Source organism: Felis catus, chromosome B2 (assembly GCF_018350175.1).
Source record: "Felis catus isolate Fca126 chromosome B2, F.catus_Fca126_mat1.0, whole genome shotgun sequence".
Lineage (NCBI taxonomy): Eukaryota > Metazoa > Chordata > Mammalia > Carnivora > Felidae > Felis > Felis catus.
Genome location: NC_058372.1, coordinates 143,805,837 through 143,820,518, shown reverse-complemented (window position 1 = coordinate 143,820,518; position 14,682 = coordinate 143,805,837). Strand labels below are relative to the sequence as shown.

Sequence of the window (14,682 nt, the reverse complement as noted above, 5' to 3'; positions counted from 1 at the left end):
CTGCAGAACAAATAAGGAAGTTTAGGTAAATGCAACAAATGAACACTTATTCAGTTCCTTTCCTTCTTTTTAAAATGCGTTCTCAACGAAGGAGAGTAAGAACCTATACGATAGAACCCTCTTAGCAACTAGGAGCTTTGTTTGCATCCTTCAGTTATTAGCAATTACTTAAAATATTCCCATATTTTACTGTTCCTTGTGGGTGACCTCTATAGACTAGAGTTGGCCCAGCTTTGAAAACTGGTATAATTCTGTCATCATTAATGCCGGGGTCTAAAGAGACTGTTAGAACTGTGTCCAAGTTAAAACTAACAGATGTGGGGAATCTTGCTCAAGACTTGGAGGCTGTAGAAGAAGCATTTTGTGTTCTCAATCCATTCTGGAATGTGGACTTTCCCTTTGCATGTCTCTGGAGCACTGTTTGCAGACCAGGGTTTGGAGACCATTACCCAGTGCTGTGTGTGTAACTGGTGTGTGTTCTCCCCTCAGATCTGCGGTGGCTAAGAGTTACAGTCGCGTGCTTGGGTAGGATGGGGATTACGATGGCTTACGAAATGGTTTGCCTGGTCAACGCGGAACTGTACCCCACATTCATCAGGTTAGCACGCTTTCCTCAACGTGAAGAGGGTGGTCGGGACATTTGGTTGTTGGCTAGAACTACCACAAGTGCCAGTGGAGGACACCTTTTCAGAGGACGCCTTCCTTTCCAAAACACGGGTAAGAGAAGATTAGAACATGTGAAGGCAGTAACGAGGCCACATCTCACACTTACGGCTAGGGTGAAATACAGCGTATTGACTGCAAGAGAGCAATGACCAAATGGCCCTGGGAGAGCGTGGTCAGAAACAGCACACACAGGACCACAGAACAGCGTAGAGAAGACAGGTGATAAGAGTAAAATCACCCCCCCCATTAAAAATCTTCAAAAAAGCTAACATGAAATAAACACAACAGAATAGGGATGGAACTGTGTGTCACACCATTTGTGTGTGTTGAAAATAATGTGAACCTTTTGGTTTTTTTCCAGTTCACAGACATTTTAGTGATGTAGGGAAGTATTTATGTGGAGGCGGTGGGGGATAACTACCATCCGGCGAGAAGCTAAAAGTTCAATCCGTTTCCTGCATTTCAGGAATCTCGGTGTCCTTGTCTGCTCCTCCATGTGCGACATCGGTGGCATTATCACACCGTTCCTGGTCTACCGGCTCACCAACGTCTGGCATGAGCTCCCACTGCTGGTTTTTGGTAAGAGATCCTCAGACATGTCTTTGAATGAAACCCTATTTTCCTAGCATCCGCCATTTTTCTATCTCAAAATAGGTATCATGCCTACCAGCAACTACTAAATACAGCTAGTAATTAGAACTACTCTTAGCGTTAGTAAGACTGGTATTGGTAATACTATTAGTAGCTACTAAGACCCAGGCATGGGAGCCCACTAGGACTCACGGCCTTTGTGGTACAAAGTTCAAGAGGGAGTAAGATGGAAAGACATTTGCCTGAAGAAAACCCCTAACTCTCCTCACCGATTTCCACCCCTCCTTGGGTCTCTTTGTCAAAGAGCTCACTCTGCCTCCTCTATGGCCAGACGTGAGAAGATACACAACTCTTCGCTACATTACTTCAAAGAAAGGCAGTTATGGTTTTGCAACGAGCGTTTTCAAAATCCAGGGGAAACAAAGACCGCCATTAAGGAAATGCGTTGGCTTAACAGTACACGTGTGCTGGTGTCGGGCACCCCTTCCTCGGATTCCTTGGGCAGTTAGAGTTAAGGAGGATTGGCTCAGTGCTTCCTTCCAACACTGAAGGAATGCACCAGTGCTGAGCCCTCCCCTCCCCAACCAGCCTGCAGCCTGGAAAGTGACAGAGACAAATCTAATTATCAGCAATTCGCACACAGAGGCCAGTGTTGAAGGTCTTCAGGCTATCAAAGGGCTCTGGGAATCCTGGGCACTTCCGTTCACTCATGGCCATTGCCCTTCCCCGCAGCTGGGGACTGTGAGACCGACCCTCTCCTGGGCACCACGCAGAGAGGTGTCCAGATTCACGCACACAGCATTCACCTTCTCACGTTAGCCAGGAGGCCTCAATGCACTCATTTTCATCTTCTTTTAGATCCATTGGGAACCACTTTTAATCTGACAAAAAATGTAACATTTTCCCCCATGGGCCTCCAACACTCACTTAACTGGAGGGAGGGAGGACAAGACCCTCTGCACATTGGACGAACACCCAAATGGCTTTTCCCCTAATGCTGCGCATTGTTGCACACAAACATCTCCACTCCTTCCTCTTCTCAAGGGATTCGGGAAGGGGAGAGGGGGGTTTTCCACTGCTGTGCATCTGCCAGCAAATGCTCCACGCCGCCAATAGAACTCCCCCTCGGAATAGACCCAAAGAAGTCTTCTATGTTGCAATGTAATAACAGCAAGATGGCCAAAGTTGCTAGAACACGAGCTCTTTACCCTGAGATAAGCATGATTTGGCCACAGAATGGCTGGTACCACTTACCTATGGGGCCTACATGGCCCAGGCGCCTTCCTCTCCCCACACCGGTTGAGGGATCCGCACGGAGCCTACTTTCCAACTTGGAGGAGTCCCACAAGCCCCTGTGGACTCCTTCCTTCCAGGGAGGAAGGTGGAACCGCCTCAATCTCGGCCCCTCCCTTAGGTGGGCAGTGAGTGATCATGGGTCAGCGAGACATTTGTGGGTCAAGAACAGAGACTTCATTTACCAGAGCAACGTAAGGTCCAGACCTAGAGGAGCCTCTGTTAACCCTCCCTCAGGATTCACCTTCCCCTTGAAAAGATAAAGGATTTTAGCTGCATTTCACCGTTTCAAGTAAATTCGAAGACAACTCCCATTTTTATTGGGAAGCGAAACTAACACTTTGACATTTTTATTCCTTTGCGTTTCTTTTGCACACATTAATGGTGGGCCAACTGTGGTCTTGAAATCGCCAGAAGCAGTTCTCCAGAAGCCTGAAAATCAACACATCCAAAGCTGGGAAAACCCCAACTGGAAGAGCACTGGAAAAAAAAAAAAAACTGATTTAAGAAATAACCCGGTTCAGGGGCACCTGGGTGGCTCAGTCGGTTAAGCACACAACTCTTGATTTCAGCTCAGGTCATGAGCTCATGGTTTGTGAGTTCAATCCCCACACCGGGCTCTGTGCTGGCAGTTTAGAGCCTGCTTGGGATTTTTCTCTCACTCCCTCTCTCTCTCATTCCCCCCTCTCAAAAATAAATTAAAAACTTAAAAAAAAAAAAAGCAATAATCTGGTTCATTAGGCCTATCTTTGCAAATATAAAATGCTAAAGGGATGACAATTTGAGCCATCTATTATATTCTCTACATAATTCACTTACTTCAGAGGATCAAAGCCTGCGGAATATGTTTATTGTTTGCACGAGTTACAACCAAGTGAATCGTTGGTGGTTTGGTGAGACTCCGAGGGGAGAGATACCTCGTTCATACGCTGTGGCGGGCACGGCCACTTAACAGGCAGGAAGCCACTTGAGTCACACAACAAGCATGTGATGTGGAGATGTCACCTCACTTCATGGCTGAGGTTCAGAACAGAATTTCCCAGGGCTCTGAGACCAGTGAGTGGAGGCTCCGAAGTGGAGCCCAGAGACCCGGAGCTTCAGCCGGCTTCCTGAACCGTGGTGGCCTCTACTCCTGCCATTTTGTAAAGATATCAAAACGGAGTCCAGTGTGCCCTTCTTTTGAAACTCCAAAGCAGCGAAGAACCCCCACCTACTTCCTGCATTCTACCGTAGCAAAGCATAAAATGTGACCTTAGAATCCCAAAATGTTAGCAGGGATTTAAGGAAGCATAAACACCCTAATGTTTACGATTACCCCCTAGTGTGTGCAAAAAATTAGAGCTGGAGACAAGGGAAAAAGGAGCAACAAAAAGACTCAATCAACCCCCCGAATTAAAACTAAAAGCATAGGCCTGGCTATACTTTTTCATACTGCGATGCAGTAATACATGATTCATTACCTCTGTTTGCTCACAGTGGTCCAAGTTTCTGACTCATTTTCATTGCTAAGTGCTTTATGTTGGCAGGGTTATGTTCTTCCTTTCCTCAGAGTTGATTTTTTTTTCAGAGTTATTTTCTAACTCCCATGTATCTTAATATCGTGGCAATGTTCTCTAGCCTAGAATAACCTTGACTCAAAATGTTAAGTATTTCATCTCCCTATAAGGAATTGCAATCCAACGGAGTTTGGAATCAGCAAAATATTTATAGGACAGTCAGAGAGAGCAAAGAAACCCGTAACTATAGAAAATCACACACAAACGTTTTTTTGAAGAAATTAGTGGAGTTCTAATTATAAAATTTGAATGTTTGGGGCCCCTGAGGAGTTTAGTTGGTTGAGCATCTGACTCTTGATTTCAGCTCAGGTCATGATCTCACGGTTCGTGGGATCGAGCCCCACGTCAGGCTCCAGGCCAACGGCAAACACAACCAACCTGAGCATTTTAGTTCTTAATGTGATTTGCATCTGTTTGACCTTCAGCTGTGATTGGCTTGGTTGCTGGGGTACTGGTGTTGCTGCTTCCGGAGACCAAAGGGAAGGCTTTGCCTGAGACTATAGATGAAGCCGAGAACATGCAGAGGTAAGGAAGGAGCTGAAATTCCTCTGTGCGTGCGTGTCTGGGCCAGTTCTGAGGCCAGGTGGAAAAAAAAAGAGGAGGTTGAATTTGTAGCTCAGGCCGTACGTTGAGATTGAGTCACACGAAATCAAAGACTGAAGAGTAAAAACAAAACAAAGCAAAGCAAAACAAAACAAAACACAAAGAAACAGTAAAATAATGAACACACGCTAGGAGATACCCTGATACTTTCAGAATGGGGAAGGTCTGTGTAAGTAGGGCAAAAAATCCAGATCCCTTTGAAAAGAAGATCGGTAAATGTGCCTTTCTGAATGAAGAATTCTGCATTGAAAAACCAACATCGTCTAAAAAATAATAATAACAAATGTGGAGAAAATATTCACTCCTCGACAAGGGGCTGGTTTTCCCACTATATAAAGGGCTCTGACAAATCCATTAGAGGAACGACCCAAAAGGAAAAAAGAATGGGCTAAGGACTTGAATAGGTAGTTCAGGGAAAAGAAAAGAAAAACAGCTCTTAAAGGTATGAAAATATGCTCAGATCTCCCATAGTAAGACGGGTATAAAGGAACCCCACACGACTCACAGCTGAGGTTGTCGAAGATGAAACTGCTCGTTAACTATCGTGTTGGGAAGGACCGTGGGGAAACGGCGCCCTGTGTTGTCGGTGGGACTAGAAACCTGAACTCTCTGTGGTGGCCATAGTATCAAAAATGTGCATTTCTTTTTACCCGGAAATTTCCACCCTTCTAGGAGCATATATGTACAAGATTACGGGGGCACAGGATTGCTATTTAAGACCGTGTTTTATGTGAGAAAAGATTGGAAACAGCCTAAATGCCCACTGATTATATAAATTATGGTAGGTCATTCGATAAAATACTCTGCAGCCATTAAAAAGAACGAGGCAGGGGCACCTGGATGGCTCAGTCGTTTAGGTGTCTGACTTCAGCCAGGTCATGATCTCGCAGTCTGTGAGTTCAAGCCCCGCGTCAGGCTCTGGGCTGATGGCTCGGAGCCTGGAGCCTGCTTCGGATTCTGTGTCTCCCTCTCTCTCCGTTCCACCCCCGCTGGAGCTCTGCTTCTCTTTCTCTCTCTCTCTCAAAAATAAATAAGGATTAAAAAAATTTTTTTAATAAAAAAATAAAAAGAATGAGGCAGCTTTACATGCACTGATAAGGAAAGTTCTCTCAGATATATTATTAATTTTAAAAAGGGAAATATAGAAAGTAAATATTCTACCATTTCTGTAAAAAGAATGAACAAATAGGGGCGCCCAGGTGGCTCAGTCGGTTAAGTGTCCGACGTGGGCTCAGGTCATGATCTCACGGTTCATGCGTTCGAGTCCCACGTCGGGCTCTGTGCTGACAGCTCAGCACCCGGAACCGGATTCTGTGTCTCCCTCTCTCTCTGCCTCTCCCCCTCTCATGCTCTGTCTCTCTCTCTCTCTTTCAAAAATAAATACACATTTTAAAAAAAGAATGAATAAATACATATCCGTGTTAAATATCTATATACATATACATATATATGTGTATTTACTGTATCTCCGAAAGAAGATGGAAAAGCTGTAACATTGGCCATCTGTGGAATTAGTGGGCGGAGAACGTAGGTGGGAGAGATTTTCTTTTTTTTTTTTTAAGTTTGTATGTACCCATTCTGAGAGAGAGAGAGAGAGAGAGAGAGAGAGAGAGAGAGAGAGCAGAGGGTAGGAACAGAGAGGGGAGAGAGAGAATCCCAAGCAGGCTCCACACGGTCAACACAGCCTGACAGGGGGCTCGAACTCATGAACCACGAGATCATGACCTGAGCTGAAATCAAGAATTGAGCACTTAACCAACTGAGCCACCCAGGAGCCCCGGGAGGGATTTTCAACGCATACCTTTTTGTACATTCTGAATTTTGAACCATATGAACCTATTCAAAAAGTAAACTTAAGAAAATCTAATAAAGAGGGGCGCCTGGGTGGCTCCGTTGGTTAAGCATCTGACTCTTGATTTTGGCTCAGGTCACGATCTCATGGTTCGTGAGTTCAAGCCCCCACATCGGGTTCTGTGCCGACAGCACGGAGCCTGCTTGGGCTTCTGCCTCCCTCTCTCTCTCTCTCTCTCTCTCTGCCCCTCCCCTACTCGCTCTCTATCTCTCTCAAGAAAAATAAATAAACTTAAAAAAATAAACAAGAAAATCTGATAAAGATAAACATAGGACACGTTCCCCACAGGTTTGTTTGTGCAGTGTGCTTAGATGTTCTTACGCATTTTATTTGTAGTACAGTTTTGGCCCGCTGATGCCGAGGACTCAACAGAATTTTACCCATTCTCCACGATGTTCCCTTTTAACACGTTCAGTACTCGGCTTTCCCCGAGCTTGAAGGCCAGCATTAGAAGAGGCCCTTGAATTCAGCAGACGTCACACACTGGCTGCCAACACGACACTAGGGTCTCGAGCGCTTTGCTTGGCCCACGTGGGTATTTTTTAAGTGGGAAAGTCCACATAAAGTGGATTCCCAGGATCTGTTAAAGAAAACAAATGCAGAGGATTTGGTAACACAGAGCAGGCATTTCCTCTTGTCGATGATCCGTCGGAGCTGAGAGACCGCTCGGCATTTTGAAGGGCACGGCCGCTGGTGTAGGCCGCGGTGCCACCAGGCCCGACTGTCTTGTGCCTGCTACATTTGTATCTTCTGCCCGGTACCTGCAGACATTTGAGTCGAGGTCCGTGATCTAGACCAACTGTCCCCTCTGTACCCCCGTCTCAGGGAAGCTTCTCATGCACACGACTGTCCCCTTGAAGACGTCTGTCGTCTTGAAGACAGATGGTGCCCCATTGACTGCCACAGCCCTAGAGCTTAGCACGGTGCCTGGCACACACACAGAGCGGGTTCCCCGCCAAATAGCTGTGGGACCCATGCTGAGTTCCTTCTAGAGCATCTCCGACTGTGGTTTCTCCAGGCTCTCCCAGCCAGCTCCAGAGGTGGGAAGGATATGTGGTGGGGGAGGACAGGGGCTGTGGAGTCTGATAGGCGAGGTCTTGACATTTGCTATCGTGTGGCCTTAACTCTTCTAAGCCTCAGTGTCTTCATCTGTAAATGGGGACAGCAGTTTCTACTCATTGGATTTTTGTGACTAGATACATGCTTGTAAAGAGGCGGGCCCTTTGTGGATGCCCAATAACCACCGATATTGTTCACAGAAGTTTTCATGGCTCTTCTATAAAATAGGTAAATATGTACCTAGATCACTGACTGGGGATCAAATTTTAAAATCTATTCGGAACGGTGTTGAGACAGGGAAGTTCAGCCCAGGGACGTTCACATCCACGTCCCCTCGCAGGAGGCTTTCGTCTTCGTCAGGCTGGTTCGTCAGGCTAAAGGGGGATCGAGGAGATCGTTCCTGCTGTGGCTTTACGCGCCTTCTCTTCCCGTGACCCACAGATACATCTGCGAAGGTTTGCGCTTTTCTGCTGTCTGTATTACATCCTCCGGCTCACCTTTCGAAGAAGGAAGGCAGACCTGTGTGAGGCTTGAGGGCTGCACAAGGGAGTGAGGACGTGGACGCCGAGGCAGGGCTGGGCAAAGGGCCCCCCTGTGGGGAAAGACAAGCAGGGGCAGCCCACAGGACGCGTAGATGGCCGGGAGTAGGGGCACCCCACGCTGGCCCTGGGGGGCAGGCAGGCTGCCTCCGTCAGGAGAGCTGACCCAGGTCCGGTGTCCCAGACCCTGCAGGAGAGGCGCACAAACAGGGTAGGGCGGGACTCCCTCCACCCCCATCGAGTCACTGGGCTCCCGAGGGCCCTGAGCCCATCCTGGTTACAAAGACGGCCCCAGGGATTTCCTAACGTACACCTTGTTTCATCCCTGACCCTTGTTTCCTTTCCTGTAAAATTGGGTAACAGTGGCTAACGTTTACTCAGAGCTTTTAGCTAGTACTTTCCAAGCCCTTCCCGTGTGTTGCCTCATTTAATCCTGGCACCAACCCTACGGAACAGGTATTATTATTATTATTATTATTAGCCCCATTGGACAACTGAAAAAAATGAAGGCAAGACAGATGGAAGGATTCGTCCATGAGGCCAGTAAGTGACAAAGCCAGGCTAGTCCTGGCACCCAGGTCCCAGCCAGCCGGGCTCACAAGCGGAAGAATGCAGTGAGGGTCCAGAGCGAGCTGGGGCTCCTCACCAGTCAGTCGGCATAGCTGTGCCGCCGCCGCTGCTGTACCTGCTGCTGTTGCCGTGGTCACCGTTGTTGCGGTTGTTGTTGCCATGGTTACTCTTGTGGCTGCTGTTGCTGCTGCTGTTGTTGTCTTTGTTGCCGTTGTCACTGCCGTTGCTGTTGTTGTTGCTATGGTTACTGTTGTGGCTCTTGTTGCTGTGGTTACTGTTGCTGCCGCTGTGGTTGCTGTTCTCGTTACTATTGTTGCTGCTGTGGTTCCTATTGTTGTTGTTAGTATCGTTGCTGCCGCTGTTGTTGCTGTGGTTCCTGTTGTTGCCACTGTTACTGTCACTGCTGCTGTTGTTGCTGTTCTTGCCATTGTTACTGTTGCCGCTGCCGTGGTTACTCTTGCTGCTGTTGTTGCTGTTGTTTATATTGCTGATGCTGAGGTTTTCATTGTTACTATTGCTGCTGCTGTGGTTCCTGTTCTTGTTGTTGTTACTACTGCTGCTGCTGCGGTTGCTGTCATTGTTACTGTTATTGCTGCCATTGTTGTTAACATTGTTGCTGCTGTGGTTCCTGTTGTTGCCGCTGTTACTATTGATGCTGCTGTCAGTGCTGCTATTGTTGCCATTATTAGCACTGTTGCTGTTGGTGCTGCTGTGGTTCCTGTTGCTGCTGTTGTCACTGTGGTTCCTATTGTTGTTGCTACTATTGTTGCTTCTGTGGTCATTGCCATTGTTACTATCGTTGCTGCCGTTCTTGCTGTTCTTGCCATTATTACTACTGCTGTTGCCATAGTTACTCTTGCTGCTGCTGTTGTTGCTGTTGTTACCATTATTGCTCTTGTTGTTGCTGTTGCTGTTAATATTGTTGCTGCCGTTGTTCTTGTCGTTGCCACTGCTACTACTGATGCTGCTGTCACGGCTGTCGTTGCCATTGTTACTACTGTTGCTGTTGGTGCTGCTGTGGTTCCTGTTATTGTTGTTGTTACTACTGTTGCTGCTGCTGTTGTTGCCATTGTTACTATGATTGTTGTTGTTGCCGTTGCTGTCAATATTGTTGCTGCTGTGGTTCCTGTTGTTGCCATTGTTACTATCATCGCTGCTGCTGTTGCCATTATTACTGTTGCTGCAGTGGTTCCTGCGGCTACTATTGTTGTCGCTGTGGTTCCTATTATTGTTGTGGCCACCATTATTGCCGCTGTGGTTGTTGCTGTTGTTACTATTATTGCTGCTGTGGTTCCTGTTGTTGCCACTGTTACTGTCATTGCTGCTGTTGTTGCTGTTCTTGCCATTGTTACTGTTGCTGCTGCCGTGGTTACTCTTGCTGCTGTTGTTGCTGTTGTTTATATTGCTGATGCTGAGGTTTTCATTGTTACTATTGTTGCTGCTGTGGTTCCTGTTGTTGTTACTATTGTTGCTGCTGTGGTTCCTGTTATTGTTGTTGTTACTACTGCTGCTGCTGCAATTGCTGTCATTGTTACTGTTATTGCTGCCATTGTTGTTAACATTGTTGCTGCTGTGGTTCCTGTTGTTGCCGCTGTTACTATTGATGCTGCTGTCAATGCTGCTATTGTTGCCATTATTAGCACTGTTGCTGTTGGTGCTGCTGTGGTTCCTGTTATTGTTGTTGTTACTACTGTTGCTGCTGCTGTTGTTGCCATTGTTACTATGATTGTTGTTGTTGCCGTTGCTGTCAATATTGTTGCTGCTGTGGTTCCTGTTGTTGCCATTGTTACTATCATCGCTGCTGCTGTTGCCATTATTACTGTTGCTGCAGTGGTTCCTGCGGCTACTATTGTTGTCGCTGTGGTTCCTATTATTGTTGTGGCCACCATTGTTGCCGCTGCGGTTGTTGCTGTTGTTACTATTATTGCTGCTGTGGTTCCTGTTGTTGCCACTGCTACTACTGATGCTGCTGTCAGGGCTGCTGTTGTTGCCATTGTTACTACTGTTACTGTTGTTGCTGCTGCAGTTCTTGTCCTTGTTGTTGTTACTATTGTTGCTGCTGTGCTTCCTGTTGTTGCCATTGTTACTGTTGTTGCTGCTGTTCCTGCTGTCCTTGCCATTATTATTACTGCTGTTGCCATAGTTACTCTTGCTGCTGTTGTTGCTGTTGTTACTATCGTTGCTGCTGTGGCTCCTATTATTGTTGTTGCTCCTACTGTTGCCGTTGCTGCCATTGTTACTATCATTGCTGCCATCGTTGCCACTGTCGTTCCTGTCGTTGCCACGGCTGCTGCTGATGCTGCTGTCATGGCTGCTGTTGTTGCTGCTGTGCTTCCTGTCGTTGCCGTTGTTGCTATTACTGCTGCTGTGGTTCCTATTGCTACCGTGGTGGTTCCTATTGCTGCTGTTGCTATTGTTGCTGCTGTTGCTTTTGCTGTTGCTGTTGTTCCTGTTGTTGCCGTTGTCACTGTTGTCGCTGCTGTTGTTGCCACTGTTGCTAGTGTTGCTGTTGTTGTTGCTGGTGCTCCTGCTCCTGATGGTGCTGTTGTTTCTGTTGTTGCTGCCGCTGCTTTTGCCATTACTGTTGTTGGCACAGAGACCCCGGGAGTGCAGCTGACTTCCTTGGGCCCCAACGCCTGGGGTCTGAGAGAACTCCAGCACTGCCAGGGGATTCGGGTGAGCTTCTGCTACCCTCCCTGTCTCAGACTGGCCCAGAAGCTGAGGCAAGACTAGGCATCCCCGAGCAGGGCAAATTCCGCAAGGAGCTGGGGGACCCAGGGGTCGCCCCACTGCAGATCTCAGCCTTACTATCAAAGGGCATGTCTGGGAGCAGCAGAACGAAGAAACCAGCATCTCTACAATGAGTGTCAGCAACATCCTGGTATTCATGAAGATAAGATGACTGAGAAAATGTGCAATTTGAACAAATGTCTAGTTGATTTTTCACTTGTGCAACTGTTGAAAAATAAATGAGCTTTGGTAAAAAGTTTCTAAAATTGTATTTGCAAGAAATGACAGCTGTCTAGATTTTGCAGTAATCATTTTTTACCAATATAAGATTAAATAAGTCATCACCCACATCCTCCATTACATAGAAAAGTGAACACCTAAAATAAGGAACATAGGCCAGTCCCAGAAGAGCAGTTTTGGAACCACCCCACCACATTAGTTGTTCACCAAGCCCTGTCAATTTTCTTTTCAGGAATCACCACTCAGAACACACTGCAAAACTAATCCTGGACAAAACTTACATCAATTTTTTGTCCCATTCATTTACTACCCACTTTATTTTGGTTTATAGCTTCCTTATTATTTCTTGATCTCCTCTCCATTTTCTTTATTACTGCAGACCAAGAAAAAATAAAGAAAAGATGATTTACCTCCAAGTCAAGAAAGTAGACAATCCGCTAAACTAAGAAGAGAGACCACTCTTGCTATGGCCTTGCTGTGATGATACAAGTCCAGACCAGAGATTTCTCCATCCACCACAACGTCCATATAATTCAACCTTACCTCCTTTTGAACCCTACAAACCTAAATCTATAGCCAAATAGAGTTTGTTGTTCAACTTATTAAAATCTACTCAGGGGACAAAACCCTACCAAGCCCCACCAGCTCACTCCATTCCCAGCATTCCTAGGACAACGCTATTGGTGTGCTGGGAATTGTCTTTATCTTATTGTATTTTATTCTTTTCTCCACAATGATATCAAACCAAAACACATAGGAGAATCGTGGGCCAGGGAAACAGAACAGAGAAGATCTGAAAAACTATTAAGTAGAGCAGAGAGCCTATTTTCTTAAAGAAATGACACATGTAAAGTAATATCAAGTTGTCCAGAATGTATGCCAAGAAATTTAAATTGGCCTTTCAAGTGACATGGGTGACAAAATTTTAAAATACATTATTATCTGGGTTAGATTTTTAAAAGAAACTAAAATAAAGAATCAGAAATACAACATGAGTAATCAGTAAGTCTGCTCCATTTAGACGAGTTGAATACAAACGTGTGCTTTCCACAAAAAAATCTGGAGAAGAGTTTGATAGGGAGCAGTGTTGAATTTGGCCTATTAAACCGATGTGGTAATGTCTCACCCTGATAAAAATGTCTCTAAATTTGTGGTTTAAAAAAATTATATTAATATTTTACCACGATCATATAGTAAATTAATATTTAGAAGCTAAATACTTCAAGACCTATAATGAAAACAAAAGTTCCTTGCCCCATTCCACCTCTACCAATGCCTCCAGAATAATTTTCAACTATTTCAGCTGTTTCTTTCTCTTGTGATTTATATTTATATATCTAAATAACCTGCTTTATATTGATATGTCTTGCCTTTTTAACTTTAAATATTACATTACTGGGGTGCCTGGGTGGCTCAGTCAGTTAAGCATCTGACTTCTGCTCAGGTCATGATCTTGTGGTTCATGAGTTTGAGCCCTGCATTGGGCTCTGTGCTAACAGCTCAGAACCTGGAGGCTGCTTCGGATTCTGTGTCTCCCTTTCTCTCTCTGCCCCTCCCCTGCTCTCTCTCGCTCTCTCACTCTCTCAAAAATAAAATAAAAACAAAAAATTTTTTTAAATAAATATTACATTACCTATTGACTTTCTGGTATAAAATATGAAGATTTAGCTCTCTTCATCTCTGTCCTCAATCCAACACACAGTTTTTCTCTTCAAACTCTGTGTTATCACATTTTTATTCAATAAATAGTTAACATCTGCCTAATTTGGGCTGTGTAACTATTACTAACAGCTGAGCCACATAGGGTACTATGATCACTCTTCCACTCTTTTCACAGCATTTTGTTCCTGTTGAGCCTTGGTTTTTGTTGCTGTTTTCTATATATTCACCATTAATTTCCTCCCCCCCCCCCAACTCTTTGATAAAACTATAAATATATCAGTGCTTTCAAACACAGCTCCTTTTTCCAGAGAGCCTTCCCACCTGGAACCTTCAGTTCTCCTGGTCCAGTGAGTCTGGCTGCCATTGAGCCCTACTGCACAGCTGTTGCCCTGGGCTCTCCTTTCCCCACCTCCTGAGCATGTCCAGTGCCTCTGTTTTGTGTACCTCTGTCTGCTAGATCCGAAGTCTTCCTCATCCTTGGTTTTCTCCCTCGTTTTGAAGAAGCACATCTCCCAGTATTGTCCTGAGAAAGAGCACACACGTGTCCTTCTAAATTCTCCTCTGTCACATCAAGAGTTGACACTAACACATGACATGTTCCTGGCCCTGTGCCACCTGGCTTCTTATAAGCCTCTCCCAATGGGTAGCATTGGCCAGATAGGAAGATAAGAGCAAGAGAGAAGCCATTTTCCCCTGTACCATGAAGGAATCTTGGGCAGCTGCAGTAAGAGCTGCTGGCGACCTCAACCAAAGGAATGAGGCTCTTCGTCACTTCTCGATGGCACAGGTGCAGTTTTAACGGCAACAGCAGCAGCAGCAGCAGCAGAAGTGCCTCACTGACTTCCAGCAAGAACAGGATCTCAGGCCCCAGCCAGAAGCAATCACTGTTTGCTGGTCTTACGTCAACACCCTTTTCTCTCTCTAGCATACCTTTCTCCCGTTTGTTCAACAATTTTGTAAACGAGTGCCTGTATTAAATTCCTTCTCTTTGAAATACCTGCAGCGGTTTCTGTTTTGCTGATTAAACACAAATTAATATTCTACTTGGGACCATGAGTAGACCACACTCAGGACATAGATGCCCAGATAGGAAAATCTGCAATTTGTTAAATGATATGTTTGGGATTAAATGCATTGATGGCACTGTTGTCAGAAAAAAGTGGGATACTGATAGTATCTACTTATGACAGTTGCAAAACAGTTCCTTAAACTTAAGCTGCAACTACCTGAAATGAAGTACCTATTTAAAACAAGACTTTGGGAGGTCAAGGGACTGTTGAATTTGATCACTGCAGTGGAAGCTATAACCACAGAATTTCTG

General features: G+C 45.6%; 1 protein-coding gene across 3 annotated transcripts in view; it reads left to right on the top strand.

Moving 5' to 3' along the window:
- Nucleotides 1–13,059, top strand: part of SLC22A2 (solute carrier family 22 member 2) — a 31,922-nt gene extending 18,863 nt beyond the window's left edge. The window contains exons 8-11 of one of the 3 annotated variants that reach the window (XM_003986694.6): nucleotides 490–598; nucleotides 1,133–1,245; nucleotides 4,532–4,631; nucleotides 12,079–13,059. In XM_003986694.6, coding sequence (XP_003986743.3) covers nucleotides 490–598; nucleotides 1,133–1,245; nucleotides 4,532–4,631; nucleotides 12,079–12,145 — 389 coding nt within the window. In that variant the 3' untranslated portion in view covers nucleotides 12,146–13,059. Of the gene's footprint in view, nucleotides 1–489; nucleotides 599–1,132; nucleotides 1,246–2,964; nucleotides 3,111–4,531; nucleotides 4,632–8,061; nucleotides 8,302–12,078 lie in introns of those variants that run through there. The other 2 variants (XM_045058323.1, XM_045058325.1) reach the window with 2 other exon arrangements.
- Nucleotides 13,060–14,682: the final 1,623 nt, after the last annotated feature.